The sequence below is a fragment of the Sylvia atricapilla genome, chromosome 5 (genome assembly GCF_009819655.1).
Source record: "Sylvia atricapilla isolate bSylAtr1 chromosome 5, bSylAtr1.pri, whole genome shotgun sequence".
In the NCBI taxonomy this organism is placed as follows: Eukaryota; Metazoa; Chordata; class Aves; order Passeriformes; family Sylviidae; genus Sylvia; species Sylvia atricapilla.
In genome coordinates, this window is record NC_089144.1 from 828,863 (window position 1) to 853,021 (window position 24,159).

The 24,159-nt window shown below is 42.2% G+C and overlaps 1 protein-coding gene across 1 annotated transcript in view; it reads left to right on the forward strand.

Moving 5' to 3' along the window:
• KCND2 (potassium voltage-gated channel subfamily D member 2) overlaps positions 1 to 24,159 on the forward strand; it is a 270,276-nt gene that overhangs the window by 232,267 nt on the left and 13,850 nt on the right. The window contains exon 2 of the mRNA XM_066318565.1: positions 20,617 to 20,779. Coding sequence (XP_066174662.1) covers positions 20,617 to 20,779 — 163 coding nt within the window. The remainder of the gene's footprint in view (positions 1 to 20,616; positions 20,780 to 24,159) is intronic.

Below are 24,159 nucleotides of genomic sequence, written 5' to 3' on the forward strand. Positions count from 1 at the left end.
AAGTATATATTCCATTGCTTAAGACAGAGTAATAATAAAACTTGCAATAAAAAAGAATATCTTTAGACTAGAAATGACCTATCAGCCTCATCTGTAAACCAAAACCAAAATCATAAGGATCATTTCAAACACCAAAAAACAAAGATGTTATTTATTAAACTCCCTAAAATTCTGGCCATATGTGATTAATGCTGTTCCTCATGAGCAGTACACATGCACTGATAGGTAACACAGTCAAATAAAGAGAAAGAAAACAGAGGAAGTAAAATGTTCTGTGCACATAAAGGGAAACGATTTTATTTCTCTGAGTATTTACTGATCTATTGAGAAGAAATGCATTTGATTTTGACATTTGGAAAGGGGGTATGAGGGACTTCTAAAGATCACCATCATAGGTCCCTGAGCCTCTTCATCACTTCTGAGAACATAAATGCATGGGCTGAAATTCATCCCTTCTGCTTTTTAGCTCTCCATGGTTAAAGCACTTGGCTTCACCTAGGCTTTCAGATGATGATGATGAGAAAGGAGTTCCCTGAAGTCTTTGGAAATGGGTCAGCTATGCATTAAGAATTGAGAGCTCTCTGGTTCAGATTCCTCCAGTAGCTTTCTAGAGGAAGGTGAGATGGATCCAGGAGGACTGTGCAACCAGAAATTATGTCTCCCACCATCCTTACAATGAAAAGGATATTCCTATCACAAACAGCATTCTCAAAGCTCAGATAAGCAACAGTATATAATTTAATTTCTGTTTTGATTTAATCCCCTGTTTCTGTAAGTTCTGCTGAGGTTTTTGGAGCACAGACACTGCCTTCATCTCTGTCTGTAAATACACATTAGTAGCATTGCACTGGTAATAAATCCTCATCATCAACAGGGAGCTTTTTTGCTGTAGTACTGGAAGACTACCAGTGGCAGAGGTTGGCTTTCAAACGGAAGTTCACTATTCATTTTTTTCTCTGGTACTGCCCATCGATTCCAGTGGGAATTCATTGGTGTACATGAGGTTAGGATTTAGTCTGTGGTGTTCACAAAGTGATGTGCCACAGCAAGACCTTTTGTTTCACCACCTTGGAATATGACTTTTTGTTTCACCACCTTGGAATTTGTCTTCATTAAAAACCTCTGTTTTGGTTCCTTGTCAAAATGGATACAAAACTCTACTTAATAAATTATATCTTTTTATATTAGAAGTCAAAGGAAACTCTGTCTCTGGAGCTTAAAAAACACTCATTACACAAACTTGTAATTGTTGGACATTAAGGAATTATTCTTCCAGTAAAGTTAAACTCAGAAGAAGTTTCTTATAATACTTACAAACCATTTTTTACGTTTAAATCCTGAAAACTCATGTGCAGATTGTTTTTGAAGAAAACAGGTTGTTATCAGTAGTTTTAGCCCTAATCCACCTCCTGTCAATTTGAAAGAGTATTATGGGGTCTAATCCTGCCCTCCCTAATTCAATGAATAAGCTCAGACAGAACATGCAAGGACAAACACATTGCCTTTATATTGACTTCAGCAGAGAAAATATCCCTCTCTTCCTTCTTAAGGTCCTCTTGCCCTCCTCATGCAGTGCAGATAAGATCTGGAATGGGGGTTTAGGGCATTATTTATAGAGAATGAACAAAAATGTCTATATTAGACTTCCATGAGACCCTGAGACCTTGAGAGACTCGGGTACCAAAAATAGCATCCGTGGCTCTGTAACAATGGGATTTTTACTCCTGCAAAGCAGAACTGTTTGGCTGCAGAAGAAAGAGAGAAATATTTTAATGAAGTCTCCTCTGCTAAGTGTTCTTTTTTTATGGTGCCACCCGGCCTTTGTCAAGAGCTCCTCTGTAGCCCTAATGCACTTCTTGCGTAACAGCTCAGCTCAGTAGAAAGGGCCAGATATAATGTAGTACATGACCTCCACATAGTCAGCCCTTTTATGGGAATAGAATAAAATAAGTATCAATGTAATTACAGCTGACATGGCCAAAAGGTTTTTAGAACAACAGCGTTTATTGCACTCGTTGGTTTACGTCACATTCTGATTTATTTTTCAAGTAATATGTTATATAGGTTTATAAACTACTTAAGGTGGAGGGTTTTTTTAAAGGATTAAGTAAATCTTCTCAATCCCTTATCTACAAGCTAAAATGCATCAATTACTTGGACTGGCACAAAGTTTTGATTGTCTTTAGTGTTCCTCCAGCACTGTTTAAGGCTTACTTTTCTTACTGCAGCAAACATTTGTATTAACAGGAATTTGGCTCCACTATGTCATAACTACACTGATGAACTCTGTGTTTCAGGAAATCTGTCCCCACTGACTGCTTTTGTTTTATTGCTCATTTTTCATAGCTGCACAATTATTGTGGCAGAAGGATGAAGATGAGCTGAGTCAATGTTTTAGAGTCACCAGCAACCACACCCTAAAATCTGGTCCATACTGTCCACAGACTATCCTTTACCAGGGCAGGAGCAGTGCCCTGAGGGATACCTGAGGGATATCCCTGAGGGAAACCAGCAGCAGTGAGGAGATTTTGCTGGAGGTACAGCCACTGGGTTGCAATGTCTCTTCTGGCCACCCTGGGAGCTGGTGGATGGAATCCAGTCCTGGGGTCTGTGCCAACATTGAGCTGGAGCTGATAAATCTCTTTAAAAGGTATCCAACATATCCACGTGGTCCCCTCACTTAACCTTCACAGCACTTAATCACTGAGCAGGGGGACCAAATTCGTGGTTGTCCTCACAGGCACATGTATGATCCCTGAGGAATAGGAACCATTCCCCCAGACACCTTTCTTCTTTTCCCTTTGTTCTTCTCCCTGAGGTTATTCTGATGGTACACACACACAGCGACACAGATATTTCTATGAGCACAGGATCCCAAAGCCTTTAAGCCTACAAACTAAAATTTGAGTTTCACTGGCTGGACAGCAGTTCTTATGTCTGGGAGGATCAGAGATTAGCAGACAGATGGAACCTTTTTAGGCTGGAGATGGGAGGGGGGAAAACAAAAGTGGCATAATATAAAATCAGAGGGAAAAAATACTGCTCAGCTGCGTTCTGAATTATTGGCACAGATGGAAATTGCTGCATTACTCCCTGAGAAGCTTCTATTAATTTTGTCTTTTATTTTCTTTCCTGTGAGAGTTGACCTCCTGTAGACTTTTCCTCCATTCCTTCCAACACTTTCTGAAGAGGAGCAGGCCAGTGATGTACCTGCGTGCCTATTTATTAAAGACATAATGTTGATAATAGAACATAGAGATCTCCTAGCTCCTAAGGCAAATGCATTTGGTGGTTAATGCTGATGAGCACATTAAGGAAGGAAGGGCCTGGAGAGAGCTTGAATTGCCATCTGACTTATGAGCCTGTAATAGCAAGTTTTGAGTAAAAAGAAAGGAAACTTCTTCTAATATTTATAACAAAAAACTGCCCTGCTTTGAAAGCAGTGAAATGCAGTTTAGTGGCTTTTTTGCTGTTTAACACCCAGAACTGGTCTGTCCTCTCCAGCACAAGGAACTCTGAGATCTCACATTCTGAAGTTTACCAGCAGGATGAAAGATGATCAAAATGAACCAGAGAAAAGGCAGAAAATATGACTTGCAGTAAAAGGACCACATGGTTAGTCAGTCTCAGATTCTTGAGTAATTATACTCTTTCTATGGAAAGTAATGTTAGTTCAGTTTCTGTAGTGCTAGAAGAAATCCTAAGTGTGGGAATTAAAAGCAGGAGATTGCTGAGCATCTTGGCAGTGGTTGTGTAGCAGGTTCATGTTCCTCCCATAAGAGGAATCCTTGCACATGTAGCTGGGGGTGAAGGACAGCATCAGGGAGAACCTCTGGTGTGGTGCAGGTGGAGTTAAGCAGGGTACAAGAGACCAGTACCACTGGGAGGGCACAGCACATTCTGTAAAGGCATGGGAGGTCTCCTGCAGAAGATAAAAATGATTATGAATCATGCTAAATACCTCGTTAATTACTGGGCCTTATTATCACAAGAAACAGAGTTACTGTCAGCATTGGTGGGGTCTCCTCTGCAATCAGATCTAGATTGTGAGGCAGATTGCAAACATCAGACACTTCGAGCTGAAAGTGGGTGCTGCAAAAAGCCCTCTGGCAGAAGGGAAACTGTAGTTGCAAGTAATGAGGTTAGAATATTGCACTAATCAGTCATTGCAAAAAACTATACTGCACTTGGAAATAGTACTTTTGAAGACACTACTCTTAAAGAAAATTCCACATCTATGATTTTTGCTTTGTGGAATCTCTGGGCTCTAAGCTGGTTTAAGAGCCCTTGCAATCATGAGACACCAACTACCATTTCCCAGAGGAGAGCAGAATCCACTTCTGGAGATAAGTGTGTGCAACACAGCACAACATCCACAGCAGTGACACAAAGCCATGCCTGTCACTCGTCTGCCTCTGTGCCATGCAACAGCTCAGGGCCAGCAGGTCATTTCTTCCCTCATTCCCTAGGCACACAGATTCCGTACAGAGGTGGAAATTGGTGGGAACCCAGGGGCCATTTGTCAGGCAGTTCGTGGAGAAGGAGTGCTTTGAGGTGTGCAATCTGTTTGCATCAGGAGTGCAGTGTTAGCACTGTTCTCCCAGGATTCCTGCTCAGGCACCAGAGCTGTGCAGCTGCAGTGTGGGCACAAATAAAAAAACACCTACAGTAAAAAAGTCAAGGAGAAAAGGAAGGAGAACAGTGCTCAACACACTGAAAACAACAAACCTGACAGCAGGAAAGGGCAGAAGACCTGCTACATAAAGGTCTCTAGAAAGTGATTTATACTGGGTGAGAAGCAAAACTAATTGAAAATGCATAAAAAGGCAAGAGTTTGGCATTCCTCATTAAACCGTGTCTGTTGTCGTAGAGATAAAGGAAACACAGTTTGAACCAAAAGGTTGAGTAGAAATTGAATATCCAAGGACAAAATTTTCAGTGAATGGCACAGGCAAAATTAAGTATGAGAACTTCTAGGCATTGGTTAGAGTCCCAAATGGATTTTGACTCACAGAAAGATAAAGACATCAAATACAGTTATACTTGGAGACAGGTAGAGACTTGTAGGTTATTCTTTGATGCTGCTGTGGGTGTTAAGGTCAAGCTGGAGAGAGTGGCTCAGGAAATAATCTTTCAGCTGTGGCAAGAGTGCTAGTCAGGAGGAGCTTCTCTTGCTTGTTATTGTCTCTACACGTAGGGGTCCAAAAACACAGCCTGCAGGGCCAAGATAAATGGTCTGCAATATATTGCTTTTATAGTGCTCTCAATTGACCATGTCATTCCGAAGGTTCACAGCAGTTCAAAGCAAGCTGGTGCATAGTTCAAAATGCTCAGGAATCACTGGTCTGGGCAGTTCACTGCAGGGGGGGATAAGCAGAAGGAACCCTTATTTACAGCACAGGAATCTAAAAAAGCAACTTCTGTAGCGCTTTCAGTGTCTGAAACACCACAGGATTTCTCTGAGCATGACACACAACTTTGGGAAAGGCAAAGAATTACAGCAGAGGCATAATATTAATGATTCAGAAAGTCTTGTGTCACAACCCCGAGCACTGCAGGATCTAATTACTAGGCATAAGGGTTTGCACACAGGCTGTGCCAAATCATGACAAGAGAATTAGACACCTAAAAATGGAGTTTGCCCTCTGGGGAAGGTCACTGAAAGCCAATTGGTGGGAAAAAAGCCAAAGCAGTGCTGTGAGACTGAATTCCTACTCCCTCCCAGGATCAGGATCCATGCTACAAGGAGGGCTGCACTCTGTAGAAAAATATAATGAGCCACCATCTTAAGTGAGACAGAATTGTCTTTCAAAACCCAAAGAAGGGAGAGGAGAGAGTAAAGCTTCCCTTCCAAAAGCTAAGGAAGAAGTGGAGGTGCTCCTTCTGAGTCCAGCCTTGGTGCTCAGTGCAGTCAGAACATCTGTTGTGGACAGCTGGGAGCAGAAAGTTTTCCTACATCAGGGATTTGACCCTTCATGGAAGCTCCAGCCTCTGAAGACATTACTCACTCTTGGTGGACAGTGCTTTCTCCATGTTGAAATTCAAAAATGAAAAATAATTAGGAAAAAAAAAAAATTCCAAGACTTCTTGTAGCTAGGGTTTGATTATTTAATTAAACCAGGCTTGGACTGTTGACTGTTTATAAGCATTTTGTGAAATCCAGGCTGTGCAGGAAGAGATTGAGAAAATCCCTTTCCAGCATTCCCTCTTGCCTGATTTCTTGGCAGCACATGTAGGGAATATGTATTTGCATCCCTCTGGGAAAGAAGTCTCCTGCCACCTTCCAGAATCCTTCTGTTTACCATTGGCATCTGACAAATGTTCTACAAAGCTTCAAACTTTTTAATGAAGACTGAAACTTTAGTTTGCATTTTCAAATGTAATGAAATTACATTTAGGGGTCTAGAAGCTCAATTTCAGAAGCAATCGATGAGAAAATTCAAGGTTTACCAGCAATCTCTAAAATGTTAGATTTTGAAAACAAAGTTTTAAATGTTGTATACAAGACAGAAGGAAATATTCCTTTAAAATGAAAAAAAACCAAAACAAAAAAAACACGTGGAAAATTTATTTCTTTGCTACTTGTGAAGAGAACAGTAGTGGTCAGCATTATGAGGCTTTATGCCTGAATGAGTGAGAGGATTGCTGGTGAAATACAGAACCTCTCAGTCATGGGACATGGATTCAAACAGGAACGGCGTTAGTAGTGACAGAAAGTCATCACTGTGTCACTGCAGGGTGTTAATGCTCACAGATTCACTGGAGGCTTGGGTCCAGTGGCCAGCCCACGAGAGGGTCACATTACACACTACACACTACACACTACACACTACACACTACACATTACACACTACACATTACACACTACACGTTACACATTACACACTACACGCTACACATTTACACACTACACACTACACATTACACACTACACATTACACACTACACATTACACACTACACACTACACATTTACACACTACACATTACACATTACTCACTACACACTACACGTTACACATTACACACTACACATTACACATTATACATTACACACTACACATTTACACACTACACAGTACACATTACACAGTACACACTACACACTACACATTATACACTACACACTACACGTTACACATTACACATTTACACATTACACATTACACACTACACATTACACGTTACACACTACACACTACACATTATACACTACACACTACACGTTACACATTACACACTACACATTTACACATTATACATTACACATTACACATTACACGTTACACACTACACACTACACATTACACACTACACATTACACACTACACATTACACATTATACATTATACATTACACATTACACATTACACACTACACATTACACATTACACATTACACATTACACACTACACGTTACACACTACACATTACGCACTACACATTACACATTACACATTACACACTACACACTACACATTACACATTACACATTACACACTACACATTACACACTACACACTACACATTACATGTTACACATTACACACTACACATTACACATTACACATTACACATTATACACTACACATTACACACTACACATTACACACTACACGTTACACATTACACACTACACACTACACACTACACACTACACATTACGCATTCCCAGATGCACTGGCAAACGTGGCAGAGGCAGACCCATTTCTGCTCTTTGGAACACGCTGCCACATTTCCAAGGATACGTGTTCAGACCCGTGTCAAGACTCACAGCCAGTGTGGTGAAGCAGTCGAGCTCCACACTGCACAGTCTGCTGGAGAGACAACATCTGAAACCATCGATTCAACACTCCAATTTCTAATTGTAGTAGTTGCGAATTCCCCTGTTTAATTTACACAGAGCCTGCAGCCCCAAGCTTTGACAGCCTGCAGAGGCTGGGTGAGGGTTGAGCCTGGGCAGAGCAGCTCCTACAGCCTCCTGGTTTCTTTACAAGACAGGGGCTATAACAGTGCTCACTGATTGCTCTGCCGGGCTCTAGCATCACCTCCTGCTTCCAAGCCTTGGAGTGATTTAGCACTGATGGGAAGCTGAATTCTGCAGAGCCTTGAGTGAGCTCAGAAGAGGCTTTTGTTTCACCAGACTAGAAGTACATGAGTGGTTTTGATGCTCCTGGGCTTGGCTGAGCAAATTCAGGAACCTCTGAAAATTGAAAAAGAGGAAAAAAAAGATTATTAGACCAAGAGAAAAATTAGTAAATGGTCCATTGCAGCTGATGTGTTTTCTCAACTATATTCTAAATAAGAGGGCATGTCAAAAAAAAGGGCCTTGAAAAGGAAAGAATTGAATTTCTGATGCAAAATATCAGTGTATATTCTCAGAAAAATTACTCTCCTGACTACCAGCTAGAAAGGGATACTAGGACTGTGATAAATATTTTAGTGCACAAAAGATTTACAGTGGAATTATTGTTACTTTACAGGGAAAGTTCTTAGTCTTACCTAAGTGTGTATCTGTAATATAAAATGTATAGTGTACAATATATAATCATATATAATTTATCATATGTGTGTGTGTGTATAAAAATATATGAGTACTTTTTACACTCGGTTGAGCAGATTTCAAGTAGGCATTAGAGAAAAAATAAGGGAAGTATTCAATATTTGGCAGAGATCCCTAGAGACTCGGGCCAGTAGCTGTGTCACACTGACAAAAGCTATTTCATGTTTTTCTGCCTGAAGGAATATAAAAATAATACAGATCCATTGGTGGTTGTGTTGGCAAGCAAAAAATTAGCTTGGCCTAATTGGCCAGTGCTGAGTGTGACACAAAAGCCTATTTTCAAGGGAGGTGAAAATATGTGAAGCAAAACAAGTAATAAATAGAAAGTTGGGAGGATGGTTATTTTTAAAGAGAAGACAAGAATTTTATTTATTATTTCAAAAACATTTTAAAATATTTCTTCTGCGAGTATTTTGCCATACTGAACTTGTGTTGTCAAATGGGACTAAATGCATGGAAGAAGAAGCAGGATGTTTTTAAGTTGGAAGGCGTGCCAATGAGCAAAATCAAACCTGTGTTGCAGTCTGGGGACTTTACAGAATCACACAATCACCAGGGTTGGAAGAGACTTCCAAGTTCATCCAGTCCACCCATCAACCTGGCAACACCACAACCAGCCCTAAGCCACGTTCCCAAATCCACACCCAGCCATTTCTTGAGCACTTCCAGAGGTGGTCACTCCACCACCTCCCTGGGCAGCTTTTTCCAACGCCTAACCACTCTTTCCAGTGACTTTATTTTTTAATATCTAGTCTGAACTTCCCCTGGTGCCATGTGAGCCTATTCCTCTCATCGTTTCACTTGAAGAAAGAGGCCAGCCCTGCTCTGGCTAGGACTGCCTCCCAGGGGTTGTGGAGAGCAGAGTGTCCCCTCTGAGGCTCCTCTCTCTGGAGCAAACACCCCCAGCTCCCTCAGCCCATCCTCAGTGCTCCAGCCCCTTCCCCACCTTCCTTGTCCATCTCTGACTTGGTTCCTCACTGTCCCTGAGCGAGGGGCTCAGAGCTGGACACACACTGGAGTGTGCCTCCCCAGGCTGAGTGGGGACACACAGTCCTGTCCCTCCTGGCCACACTCTTCCTGACACAAGCCAGGGTGCCACTGCCCTTCCTGGCCACCTGGGCTCATTTTCAGCCACTTGTAACCACCAACTGCAAATCCTCTTCTGCTGGGCAACATTGCAGCCCCTCTGCCCCTCTGCCCCTCTGCATGGGGTTGTGTGACCAAAGCTCAGCACCTGGCCTTGTTGGACCACACACACTCTTCTGGCCAAGTGCCCCAGTGCCCTGAAGCCCATTTTCACTGCTCCAGTCAAAGTTCTGGAGCAAGAAGTTTAATTTCTTCAGTCTCGTCACTACAGACTTGACAGCTAACAGAGGGTAATAGTCAGAGGGTTCAGATCAGGGAGTTCCCTGGGGATATCCCTTACCTGCCCTCCTACCTGTGGGAAAGGTTCTGCTGAATAAAGAAGAAGGGGTTGCAAACTTGCTGGAATCATCCTTGCCTGGATCTGTCCTGCCCATTAGTGCTGGACAGCATGAAGTGGCTAAAACCTCCTGTCAGTCAGTTTTACATAAATCTGGGAGCAGCTGGAGTTGATTCCCAACTGCAGTCAGCTCCCAGAGCTCAGTGCTGTGCCCAGGAGCTGTCACAAAAAGAGGCACGGCTGTCCTTGCAAACTTTCACAGCGCTTTTTAGTGTTAATGTGATTTACACTTGGAGGAGTTTTACCTGATGGCTAATATATACTCAAGAGAAATTTAGGATTGGATTGGCAGGTCAATGCTTTGTTTGGGTTTGCTGCTATTTAGCACAAGTATTGAAATTAAAAGGGAAAATGTAGGAGAAATGAATTGTGTAACATTTTCAGCAATATTTCTGGGAGGAACACTGGGCCCAGAATATACCTAATCACACAATTAATAGGAAAACTCTCTCTCTGCTGGAACAAGGTGGCACATCAAAACATACCCAGGGGCATTTGAATCTGCACCAAAACCTGTGCTTCACAGCTCAATCCTTATTTTAGTCATGATGCTGAAAAATTTTACCAAATGGCGTGTTCCAGAAGGACCCAGGAGTGTGTTGGGTTGTCCTGTGCTCATGAGACATCTGGGGCAACAGGGAGAGCCCATGAACCAGGTGAGGGAGGTTAGATGGCTGTGCTTTATCAGTTGGAACTGTTTCCCAGGAAAAATGTGTCCAAGTCTAGTCCATGGTGCTGGGAATGAGCGGAGCCTTCAGCTGGGCTGTCTTCACAGCAGCCCTTGGTGCAGGCAGGGATCTCCCACTGCCCCTGTTCACCACCACTGCTGGGTCTTTATTGAGCCACTGAAGGCTGAATAAAGGTGATACCTCACTGGGAGGCATTGCCCATCTTTTACCTTTGAAGTGAAGAATGGCTGGAGAAGAATGGAATACTTTTGAAGGTGAGGCTTTTTATAGCCTCATGTTCATGTTGCTTCCAGTTAATGCCTCAGATGGGAACTGTTGGAAATTCTTATTACTATATATTTTTTGTTTTGTATCAATTTATTTAAAATCATGAGCCTTTGGGATTGGTGTCCATTCATCCTGGTTCGTATTTGTTCATTTGTCCATGAGATAGAAAACACTGTCTCTTAACATTATGTTGCTTTTGAATTCAGTTCTCCCACAAAAGGCTTTTCTGAAAGAACAAAGGGAGGAGAAAAAAACACCTAAATAAACCCAAAAGTAAAAATTCACATCCATAGGACAAAAAAAGATTCCTCTTAACCAAAATGTTGGTACAAATGTAGGGGTGAATTTTCTTTGTCTGGTTAGCACAGGTGCTGCCTGAGCTGTGCCATTTCTCTGATTATTTTGCACATATTATGTGATGACAGTCATCAAAACCCCTGTTCTATGCCAGAAGCCCAACTCTTCCTCTCTCAGTGATGGATATTTGGGAAGCAAGGCAAATTTTATCAGCTCCCACCAATGAAGACTTGGACAGAGAAATAACAAGGGTGGGAAATCAATTATTATTCACATTCATAATTAACATTGTGAATAATAATGCCTCACTGTCCCAGTGGGGACCAGAAATATAAAGCTATCCTGAACTGGTCTGTACCTCTTTGTAGAAAACTCTGTGCCATTCTGAGCTTGTTTTCCCTCAAACAAATAAAAAAATAGAGGAAATTTTAAAAAGGGTCAAAAAGTATGATGAAATATAGGGAGCAGTTTCTGTGTGAACACGGTGGGAGTTGTCAGCCTGGGAAAGAGATAAAGTAAGGAGGTGTGAAAGCACAAGAGGCAGGAGGACAGTGGCTGGAGAATATCACCTGAGGCTTTTTTGAATACAAAAACCTGGGTGGGGGCATCCCACGGAACAGGGAACTGCAGCCACAAAAGTCAAAAGGATGCTCCCCAAGGAGCTGCCAGTGTTGTGAATGCCAGAAACGTGCACAGATTTAAAAGGTCAAAATAAAGCCCATGGAAGCGCAACCCTCTAAGAATAACAAAAAAACAAATTAGTTGGTGCTTCAGTTATTTGTAAGTGTTGAAGGATGGAAGATCACTCAATGATATCATCATGTATCTTTAGCCAATTCTTTTTCTCTATGTGTTTGTTTCCTTCAGGTCCCATTTTGGAGACTGAATATTAGGGCAGGTGAAGTTTCAGTGTGAACTATTTCTGGTATTTTTTTGTTCATTTATAAGCTATGAAGGAGCTGGTCAGTTCATGCTCTACCTGTGTTTCTGTGTGGGTTCACATTCTGACAAAAGGACTGTTAGAAAATTAGGTCCTAACTAAGTAATTCAAGTCATTGATTTTTAGGAGCAAAATCCCTGGAACATTTTCTCTTTGTGAAGTAAGCCAGAATTACAGGAGCAAAGATCAAATTGTCTTTTTTTTTTTTTTTTTTTCCTCTTAGTTACTTTTGACTTCACAAATAATTGTATGTCTGCATCAGACCCTAGAAAATACTTATTTGAGTGATACTGGAAAAGTATATTCTTCCTGTAATCCTTTGTGCCATCTTAGAAAATAACATCTAGCCAAGCATTTATTCTCCACTCATCACTGTGGGATCTTAAAAACTTAGCATTCTAAAGTAATACAACAAAGTAATAAATTAATTCAATGCTAATCAGATATTGTATTCTTAGGAGAAAAGATAATTTTAAGAAATTAAATGATTTTTACTTACATCTGACTCATTCTTTCAAACTTGGCTCATTTCACATTCAGATACAGTAGCATTTTAAAACCAGAATTAGCTCCCAAATTGTAACTGCACAGGCTGAATCCTTAAGGCAACACAGTCGAAATGCTTATTTGGAAATTCCACTTAAAATTATTACCAGTAGCAATTTATATTATCTGTTGTTGAATGTAATGTTGAAATAAATGGCTAATTAGTGTCAACTCACCAGCATTTAGTTACCAAGCAGCTTGGAGGCTCTAGAGAACAGCTTTACAACAATCTCTCTAGACAAGGACCCCATTTAGCAATTGTCAAATGTAATTTGACATTTCTATAGCATTGCTTTATGTACAGAACTTCTTTTTGCTCTCTTAGAATGGTTAGCTTCTGTACTTTTACTGATGGTCTTTTGTGAAGTGATCTCCAAGTTAAAGTGGTGAACTGCTGTTTGCTCCCTTGCAATGTGTGTGCTTAGCCCCAGAGCAGGGAGCTAATGGAGATTGTTGTATTCCCATGCCCACGAGAGCACAAAGGCAGGGCTTTACAAGTCACTCATCCTTTGCAGAGTGTGTGACAGTCCTGCTGATTAATTTTATTGCTGACGTACAGTCTTCCAGCCACTAAACCAAGCAAAAAATCCCAGCAAATGACATGGCAGATCTCTCAGGAGAGCATCTCCATCCCCAAAACCACTGCTGGAAGGCTCAGTTCTGAGTCACTTCACAATGGGACGTGGTGTCTGCATCCCTCTGAACAAATGTGGGGTTTGGAAGCACAAGGTCCCTCTGCAGTGGCTGTCACAGTGGCAGTGTCACCTTCAGGCAGATGGCTGGGCACTGGCCATGTGCACTGAGAGCCCTGCACTTGTCACAGGATCCTGCTTCTGTGTGAAGGGTTCTGAAACTCCCCTTTGCCTGCAAACTCTGGAGAAGGCACATTTCCACTGTGCTGTGGGTGATGGCCAGTGTATTGTGACACCCACCAGCGTTTAGGGAACACTGGAAAAGGCAAGCTTTATATCAAGAACAGCTGTAGTGCTGTGTTGCTTTTCTTATCCTCATGAAGTGCTGGGTTTATTCAGAAACTTCTCTTTTTCCTCAAAGCAAACGCGCTTATTTTTGCTCCTGCAGTGTGGGGGAAGCCAAACAGCAATGCCATTTCAGTAGTGTGTCTGTGGCTGGAATGTTGCTAATGGGAGGCAGCTGAACTCTATCTCTGATAGCTTAAAACCCCCCTGCAGGATGCAGCAGCTCTCACACTTCTGTGAGGCTCAGGAACAGGTAGGAGATTAAGTTTTCTTTTCAGTGAGTGACACAGAACAACAAGAGATATATTTTACCTCTTTGAATTTAATATTTTATGGTAAAGGAAAGCAGAAGGAATTTGGTTATCTGAAACTTGATCTGGATTGCAAGAAGCTGGGAGTGTTTCCTTGGCTAAGCCTTTTAATTTTTCCAAGCAAAAGCTGCTGTGTTTTGACCTCTAAGTACTAGAGTCCACTGTGCGAATCTGTTAAAGCAAAAACTCTGGTGCACATACAAAAAAACCCAAAACAAGAACCTCCTCCCCCTCAAATCCCCTGACTGCTATTAGAAATTCTGTATTTCATGACCTGCTAACCCAGCCTGGTGCAGGGGCACTATTTTAATTCTGCACTGCCATTCTGAGAAGGTGTGTTCTCATCACTCATGGACCATGACACTGGGCAGCACTTGAAGGGACATTTGTGGTCTCAGAGGGACCCTGCCCATCATGACTGGGCAGAAGAGAGAGCTATTGCAGCTCAGGGCCCTGCACAGCAGCTAAAGAATCCAGGAAGATCATTTGCAATTCCATGCGGAATCTTTCTAGGCTGGAGTGAAATTTGAATTAATCTATGTAATGTTGTTCCAGCACCATTTTGCGTTATTAGAAACTGCTGTTCCCCAATCATTGGGCTGTTTTCAGACCTGGCCAAAACCAGGACAGTAAGTGAGATTCACCATGATTATTGTCTGGCAGTGTCAGAGCGGATGGGAATTGCTTTTCCTGCCTGCTCTCCTGCTCTGGGGTGTAAATGTGTGCCACTTGGGCACACAATCGGGTGGCTGGCAGCCTAAATTCATGGGCCAACGAGCAGCTGTATAATCTCCTCTGAGGGTGTCACCACAGCAGCCTCTGGGGCTTTTCCTGGAGGAGAGGAAAGAGCCCTTGCTGAGACAGGAGACAAGAGGGCAGGTGCCCCAGCATCCCACCAGTGCTGAGAGCAGGATGCTGAGCATCTCCTGCCCAGAGAGAGCAGCTGGAGGGCACGAGGGGAGCCCCTGTCCTGGAAAGGCTGGACACTGTTCTTTTAATCAACCCCCATACAGAAATCCCCATCTCTGCCTGCATGACCCACTGAATCTCCTGGGAAATGAGATTTGTCCCCCAGATATGAACAGATACGAGCTCTGCTGACTTCTACAAAGATTGTTTCTTTTCCATGCATCTCGTACCATTGCCATTGTTCTTTGGACATAAATTCCCTTGCTTTTAAAATAAGTATTACCGAGTTAATTTTAATGTCTTTGCATCTATTTTACAACTCCATTATTTTCTGACGTGTTTTACATGTTTGAAAACAAAAAAAAAAAAATGTTGCTAGCTTTCCTTTTCAGGAAATAATATGGGAGCAGACAACAGACCTCAATCAATGTAATAATTCCTTAAAGAATGTAAATTAATTCGAAGGAGGTGGAAGAGGGCATATGTATCTGTAACACGCATTTTAAATCGTTTCTGCATTTGCATTTGGTTTTCATGGCGTTTCCGCCCTCTAGTGTCAGAAAACCCCATCATAGTGAGGGGTTTTTAACCTTCCCTGTGTCCCTCAGTCTCAGCCTGAAGTGTTTAGGCTTTGCAAAAATGGCAATGCTGGATTTATTCTTCCTGTATATATCCTCCAGTTTTACAGATTTGGTATGCTTGGGTGTGTTTTGACCCAAAGGGAGCTATTTCAAATATTAATTTCTGATGTAGCACACCCCAAAAAAGGAATTAATTACAATTATTACAATAAATTACAATTTCTGTCACTATTTATTCTGACATCCACAATACACTTATCTTTCACTTGGAAAAAAATTACCCCTGTGTTCAAACAAACAGGAGTGAAATAAGCAGCATTGTCCCTCTCATTTGTTAAGATTAAAAAAGAAAATACATTCTCACTTCAAGGAAAAATGGCCAAAAAGTATGATTCAGTTATAATTTGGACCTTTGAGTTATAAAATATTTCATCTAACAGCCATCAAAACCTGGGTTTCATCAGATTCAGGAATAAGATGGATGGGTGATGATGCTACAAATGGAGCCTGTGTTGTCTGAGGTTTCTTGAGCTATGGGTATCAACACCAGCGACATTCCAGTCCTCAGTTAGAGAAGCAGTAGTGTGAGGTCAGACATGGCACTGCTGAGATTCCTGGCTGGGCATTAGTAACCACAACCACATTTGTGTTTCCCAAGCTCCTGCAAGAGCTCCATCGTCTGTGTCTGATCCAAGTCGTGGTTTGTTCCCCCCAGTCTGTCATACTGAGTGCTACATCACACCCCTGTGACTCACAGACACGCTCTAAGACACAGTATTTGCAGAATGAAGGAATCCCCTGGCTTGCTGCCTTCTTCCAAACAGGAGTCAAACACCCAGGAGTGCTCTGTCACCTGCGGAACACCAACAGCCCAGACAAACACACGTGCCTTTAAATCCATCCCTCTCTCCGTCCATCCATCCCTCCCTCCATCCATCCATCCATCCATCCCTCCCTCCCTCCCTCCCTCCCTCCCTCCCTCCCTCCCTCCCTCCCTCCCTCCATCCATCCATCCCTCCCTCCCTCCATCCATCCATCCCTCCCTCCCTCCCTCCCTCCATCCCTCCCTCCCTCCCTCCCTCCCTCCATCCCTCCATCCATCCCTCCATCCCTCCCTCCCTCCATCCCTCCATCCATCCCTCCCTCCATCCATCCATCCCTCCCTCCATCCATCCCTCCATCCATCCATCCCTCCATCCATCCCTCCATCCATCCATCCATCCATCCCTCCATCCATCCCTCCATCCCTCCATCCATCCATCCCTCCATCCCTCCATCCATCCCTCCCTCCATCCATCCATCCATCCCTCCATCCATCCCTCCCTCCCTCCATCCCTCCATCTCTCCATCCCTCCCTCCATCCCTCCATCCCTCCATCCCTCCTTGCTCAGTGTCACTTAGTGGAGAGATGTCCCTGGGCTGCAGTGGCACATCTGGCCTGTCTGGACCACACCTCATGAAACCTAAGCATTAGTTTGATCAGGTTGTTTCTGATTTGTGATTTGATAGAACTTGATTGACACTCCTGGTTCATCACCAGCTTTTCCCTTCCCTTTTTGGCCACTGAAGTAGGATGCACCTGGTCCATAGCAGGGATCAGCATGAAGCCTCCTTTTCTTCCTTCATCCAGGACATAAACTCTTGGGATGACACCTCTGACATTACAAAATTAACTGTCAGTACAGATTATAGATGCCCAAGCACTGGCTTGAGCTTTGGCTACAGTAATAGACACACGCAGACCATATACAAAGCTATGAAAAGACTGCAACTAGGGGAAAAAAGCAAATAAAGGAGAATATATTTGCAGTTCCAGCCTGAAAAAAAAAAGTAAGACAAGCAGAGTAGCACTAGATAAAACCTTAAAATAGTTTCCTTTTGAAAAGGGAGTCTGTGAAAATTGCTTAGTAAGATTCCACATTTGTTGTGTCTCAATGGCTGAAGAAACCAGATTTTCTGCAGGATTTAGAATTTGTTTTAGAGATCAAGTATAAATTTTCCACTTTGAAATATTAGCACCTCAAAACTTCCCTGCCACCTGAAAATGGAGTTACACTCTTTTTTAGTTTTAGAATTTCCAAAGAATAAACCAATTGCAGCTGGGGTCACAGAAGGAATTTTCCCTTTATTTTACATCATCCATTTCCATTGGTGGTGTTCAGTGATATATGAGGTATAACTAAATGCAATGTTTATTTCAGGAGGAGAAACTTCATTAGCAATTCTGATCATGACTACACTGGACTAAAATGTGTGTCACTGTCCCGGAGGAGAGCAAGGCTAACCAGGGCAAACAGCAAAACCTTTGTTTTGTCACAAAAGTAACTAAATGCGTTCCTCACCCTATGAGAATTAGGAAGATTAATTTCTTTGAAGTATTTTTTTCTGACCGTAATTTTATTTAAACAGCTCCAGCACAGTGACTAGCAAGAGGAGAGAAACTAATTATGTAAGAATTATTAATGATGTGAAAGGCATTACTAGCACCAAATAACAGACAAGCAACATTACCTTTGGAAAATGTCACTGTATTACAACTCATCCAAACTCAAAAAGAAAAGCAACCAAAAGCAAATTATTTTAAAGTAAGCAGTACATGCCTCTGCATGACATTTTGTCCAGCAGGTAAAAAGAACATTGCAAAATACCTTCTTGTGCCAAACAACCCTAAATTTTTTATTTCACTCCGTAACACTAAAATATTATGAAAAGGTATCTGCTTAAGTCACTGGCTAGATCCACATATAAATAGTGAAATGCTAAAGACAGATGGCCTTGTGCTTCCTGTCACAACTCCTGAAGCTTCAGTCTGCTCTTGATTCACGTCATCATAGTGCCACATCATCAACAGGATGAGCTATACCCCTCAGCAATTTCAAGCTGAATTAATTAGAGGCAGCTATGCCTTCTGTCCACAGCTGTCACCAGTGACACTGGAACTCATGGAGGGTCAGCAGGTTAGCATTTCAGGTGATAAGCACCTAAATATAGGCTTAGGAACCTCGTTTTATAGGAGTCTTGTTTGAGAGATCTAATACTGGGCGTGTGTGAATTCTGCATTTCAAAATCTGGCTGTGTCACGTTTCTGTTTACAGTTTGATCCAATAGATGAAAACCCTTGTACCTGTAAGAATGAAGTTAATGAGCAGTGTAAAGCAGAAATGTTGACCAGTGATTTTAGCCTAGGTCTTCTCCACAAAGCTCACAACCCTGGGCCTAGCCCTGTTGCTTTTCTATGATTCTGCCTGGAAATATTTGGGTTAGTGAGGTGTTGGGGATCCTGTTTGCCAAAAAGACCTTGAAAGGTCATTTATCCACTTCCTTGCCCAAAGAAAAGAGCAGCTGGTCATGAATAGAGCTGATAGTTGGCCCAGGCTTTAGAAAGAGAGGAGCACCAAAAATGCCTATGCTGTGGAAAGCATAACATCCTTTCTAGTGTTTTTCCAGTTTTTAGGGATCTTTAAGACCAGTTATATTATTCACGTAAAAGATGGATTCTATTAAATTATGTGTTTTCCATGCAATCCTGCCATTTCACAAAATGAGAAATGAAGAGCATTCGAATCCTGAGTTAAGTGTGTGTGTGGGAATACTGGCAGATATATTAATTATATTATTTATGTGAATATTTTACACTGAGGCATGCTTAGTAAAGCAACCAAATATTTATTTAACACAGCATAATCTATGCCAATAGTCTAAGACTTGGTCATCTATATTATATCTGCCTGCATGACAACTTATTTGAATATTTATGTTCAACACATTCCTCGTATCTTACGAAATGCAGACCATTCATCTTCTCCTTTTGACATGAGCTGAGCTCTCATTGCTGGAAGGTGTCCTCTAACTTCACAGTTTCTCCATTGTCCTCACCCTTTTATCCATCCCTCGTTGTTGGGTACACAATTTGGACACTCACTTGAAGACTTCCCCCTTCCTCTCTATCATTTTCCAGTTCCTGCTGGACAGACAGGTTTTGTTTTCCAGATAGTGTTTTCTAAACTTTCTTCCCCTGCAGCTTTATTTCTTAACTTCTCTTGTGTTAAGAGTTTGTAAAGTCTTTGTGATAGGGAGTCTCTCTTTTCACGAGCATACCAAACTAAAATGAATGTTTAATAATAACTTAAAATCCAATAAAGTTAAAAACTGAATGGTACTTAAAAGTAATTCCTCTTTTTATTGAACTCCATCATATGTAATTACATACTTGTCCCCTGTAGGACATAGCAAAATGCAAGGAGCTAAAATCTCCTTTTAGGTTGTCACTGGAGTGCCTTTACACACATCAGTAACACTTTATTCTTGATGGACAGAACAATACCAATATCATTAAGAAAGGTGGGAGCTCCAGCAGTTCTGAGCACTGCCCAGATTGCAGCTACAATTTGGTTGTTTGCTTGTGGCTTGAGGTTTTCGTGTTTGCTCTCCCCTGGACCATAGAAAGGACATCTGGAACTCAGCTCCTCCAGCTTCTCGTGTCCACAAGGAGTTACATCAGCCACGCTTCTGTCCAGCCAATTGAAAAAACACAGTGATAGAAAGTCCAGGATCTCCTGGGAAACCTGCTGCAAAAACGTGTCACTCTGCTAAATGAAAGTACTACATCAGCCTGAGACAACAGATTATTCAGTTTGCTATCTGATTTACCAAGTGCTCTCTCTCTCAGATCTTGCCAATGAAATTGATGAGTTCTTTCAACAAGTAAACAATGAAAAGACTGAACTTCAACACTGATTTATTTTTTTTAAGCAAGGTTATTCTCTCTCCATTGCAATAGAGGTGGCCTGGGAAGAGCACAGCAGGTAAAACAAGATTTGCCTGCCCCCATTTTGACAGAGAGGAGACCCAAAATTTGTTTCAAATTTAAATTATTTGTGCACAACCATGGGCGTGATGAATATGTAAGAATAGGTGTAAAAGCATTATCTATATGCAGCAAGTATTATTTGAAAGAGAAGTAATGTATATCGTGCAATTAATTAATTGTAGAAACTAAATTATTACAAGAGGTTTTTGTGTCTTTCCTAAGCCTTTTGTTTTCTTTAACCTAGGTATGGTGACATGGTGCCAAAGACAATAGCTGGCAAGATTTTTGGTTCAATATGCTCCCTGAGTGGGGTGCTGGTCATTGCCCTGCCAGTTCCTGTGATTGTCTCCAACTTCAGCAGGATTTACCACCAGAACCAGCGAGCAGACAAGCGCAGGGCACAAAAGGTGAGCTGCTCATTTCCCCCTTGTGTTGTTGAACAGCAGGTAAAACATGATTTTCTGTGTGCTGGGTGTCATTATAGCAGGAGTTTCTCTGCAAGAAACTATATGTATGTGCTGCATGCCTAACCCATGTCCTAGATACAAATACTGTCTTGTTTTTAGTGAGTTTTTTTAGGAAAAAAACCCAACACAAACCCAAACCAGTCCATTTGTCTTTTCTGTCAAAATGTACAGACCTCTTGTTTTGGTGATTCATCCCACTTGTCAGCCTTAGATCTAGGATTTTTACACAATAGCTGCAGTCTCACCCACTGAAGGTTCTCCCGTGGTTTTTCAGGCAGATTTTCTTTCTGCCACAGTCTTCTGAAGAAAAAAAACCCAAAAAACAAAACAACCAAATAAATGACCAAACAAACAAGCAAAACTCTCAAACCTAATGATTTCTTACATCTCTGCTAACAGATTGCTTCACTACCCCAGGTTTAGTTAAAGTCCCACATTCAGTCTCTGGGGGAATCTGACTGTTGAGGAACTTGTCTCCTCAGCTCTATTTTGCTGAAAAGACTTCAGATAAACAGCTCAATCAGGTAAAAAAATGAAAGTAAAAGTGTGTTTTTCCAGCTTCCTTGATTTGCTGAGTGTCTCAGTAAATAGCCACTGGACCTACAAGAGGACTCTTTCCCTTCCTGACACGAATGGACAAGGTCAGTGGCTGGAAAGAGAAGAATTTATGAGCAGTGATGCAGCCAAGCCTGGAAAGCCACTTTCATCTCCCCATCTCTGCCATTTGCCTTGCTCTAATGCACTCCTCAGAAGTGTGGAGGGGCAGGCAGCTCAGAGCAGTGGCTCAGTGTCACCTGGAGCCCTGTTGTGGCTGAGATGCCCTACCTTCCTCTCCTCTGATGGCAGCCAGAAGGCTTCTGATGTTTGGGGTCACATGTTTGCCAAGGCTCAGGTGTCACCACTTGGGCTTTTTGAGGACCCACGGCCTCTCCTCAGAGGTCCTGGGTCTCCCTGATCTCAGGAGAGCAGGGTCATTGCTGGGGGAAGTGTCCAGGCAGCCCATGGCTGGGCACTGCATATATACACCAGGGAGCACAGGCAATTATTGCAGCCTGCATCTGCTCCACACCAGCAACAGCACCACAGTCAGATACAAGTGTTTGTGCTTGTTTCTCTCTGGACACCCTCTGGACTGATGTTTTCATTACCAAAAAACCCACAAACTAACAAACAAAACACCAAAACAACAAAAAAAACCCCACTACACCAAAATCAGTGAAGTAGATGTATGCAGTGAGATGCCATTCTCAGAAAATCCTTCCTATCTGATCATCAGGACAAACAGAGGTCCATGGCCAAGAGACTCAGGCCCAAGTGGAAGATACTGCACCCTTCAATGGCCACGTCTTGGAAAAGTGCTGTCAGAGGAGGAAAATGGCTATAAAAAGAAACCAGTTGTATTACAAGAATGTCACTCCTCTCTAGAGAGCTGATCTACAATATAGGCTACTTCAGGGCTCCAGAGCCCACACTTTATGTATCTGCCAATTCCATGAGCTGCTTTCCTAGGAGCTGCAGACAACCATTTCACACAGAAACTGCCTCCTATAATGTAACTGCTTTACATTTGTGTCCTGGTTCAGCCCAGCCAGACCCAAGCCCCATGCAGCTGCTCACTCACTCCCCACCAGCAGCATCAGGGAGAGAGCTGGAAGCATCAAAACACAGCCCCACACCAGCCAAGGTGAGGAAAATTAACTCTAGCCCAGCCAAAACCAGCACAATTTGCCGGTGAAAAAGAAATGGACACTAGAAAATATCTCCCAGAAGTTTGATTGGTAGACTGGCTGCTATTGCCCATAATCTCTTCCTGAAGAGAAACTGCTGGAGTTAATATCTGGCTTTTTCTCCATGCAAAACAGTGAGCTCATTGTGTGTTTCAATCAGGAACACAAAGTGATGAATGGCAATCCTGCTAAGCCTTTGTTCCTCTGCTCCCCAGAACAATGCCACCAGCAAGGATGAGAGAGCTCCTGTGACTCTGATTATGCCCTTCTTGCTTTGGAGAAAATGGCTTTGAGGTCTGATTAACTCAGCACTGGATGTGTGTTTCATTAATATCTCCCACTGCAGAGCTAATCTCCTTCAATCGAAAATGACTGAGATGTTGGACTGAATATTGTCCTAAAAAAGAAAAATCAACAAAAAGCTCTTCATGGCTCCTGTATAGTCCACATTTAGCCATGAAATAGAGCCCTGAATTTCACAGGGGCTTTCTACTGCATTGTAAAAGAATATTCAGGCAAAAAGGTCACATTATTGAAGTTTGAAATTCCTTCTTCATTCAGCACAGCGGAGGTTTTACACCATTTTCTAAAATAAATGTTTCCCCAGGCACTGAACTTATTTCTGTTCCCTGAGGCTGAAGAACATAGGCTTAAAAGAAGGTGCTGGAGAGTAGCACAAACCCTGCAGGCAGTGGTACCTGCTGCTGGCTGCACCAGCTTCACTGCACCGAGACATTGTACCTCTGAATTGTGCAGCTTCACCAGTACCTCACACAAAATTTAATCAAGAGACACTTCAGAAATGGCAAAGCACTTGGGCTGGAAGGAAACTCAAGAGAAAATGCTTTGCTGAGGAGTTGAAATCTAGTTCCAGAAGCACTGGCAAGTTACAACAGAAAAATATTGTCACTCGCATTAGGATTGTTAAGAGCCATGCAACCCTCATTTTATGCATTTACTGAGTTCTGCACAGTTATTCAAGATTAGATTGTTTCTTTTTGGCAAAAAGGCACTGCACATTAATACTTGGGAGAAGATGGAAGAGAGAAATTTATTGATATACCATTGCATTTTGAATGCATTTTAAAGGAAGCTCCTGCTTCCAATCATAAAAATACCTCGTTGTAATTGCCATGAAATCCCACCGTGTAATACAGAAGATGTTGGCAGCATAGGCCAGCTTTCTGCTGCAGTGCAGGGAACCCCTTGCAATCAATATAAAGAAAAACAGAGAGGGGGGGAAGAAAAGTCATCTGTGCTTATCAAAACATTGTTTTCTATCAGATAGTAAGGCCCAAGGATCTGGCCTACCCTGACAAGGAATGGATGAATAAATAATCCAAACTAGACATTGAAATTCAGGGCAAAACTAATTATGTCCTGGAGTCTTACTGTGCCTCCTTCTCAAGCAGCTTTATCAGTACCAAGAGAGTTTTGAAGAATGCTATTTGTGGAGCTTTTCTCAGCTAGAGACAACTTCAAGAGGTTGTTATTTTGGTTGCCCATTAACTTTGGGCAAAGTTAATGACAGTTGTCTTGTCGTGTACAAAGGCAAGGAAAGGAGGGGAGATGAAGGGAGAAGGGGGAAAGGGA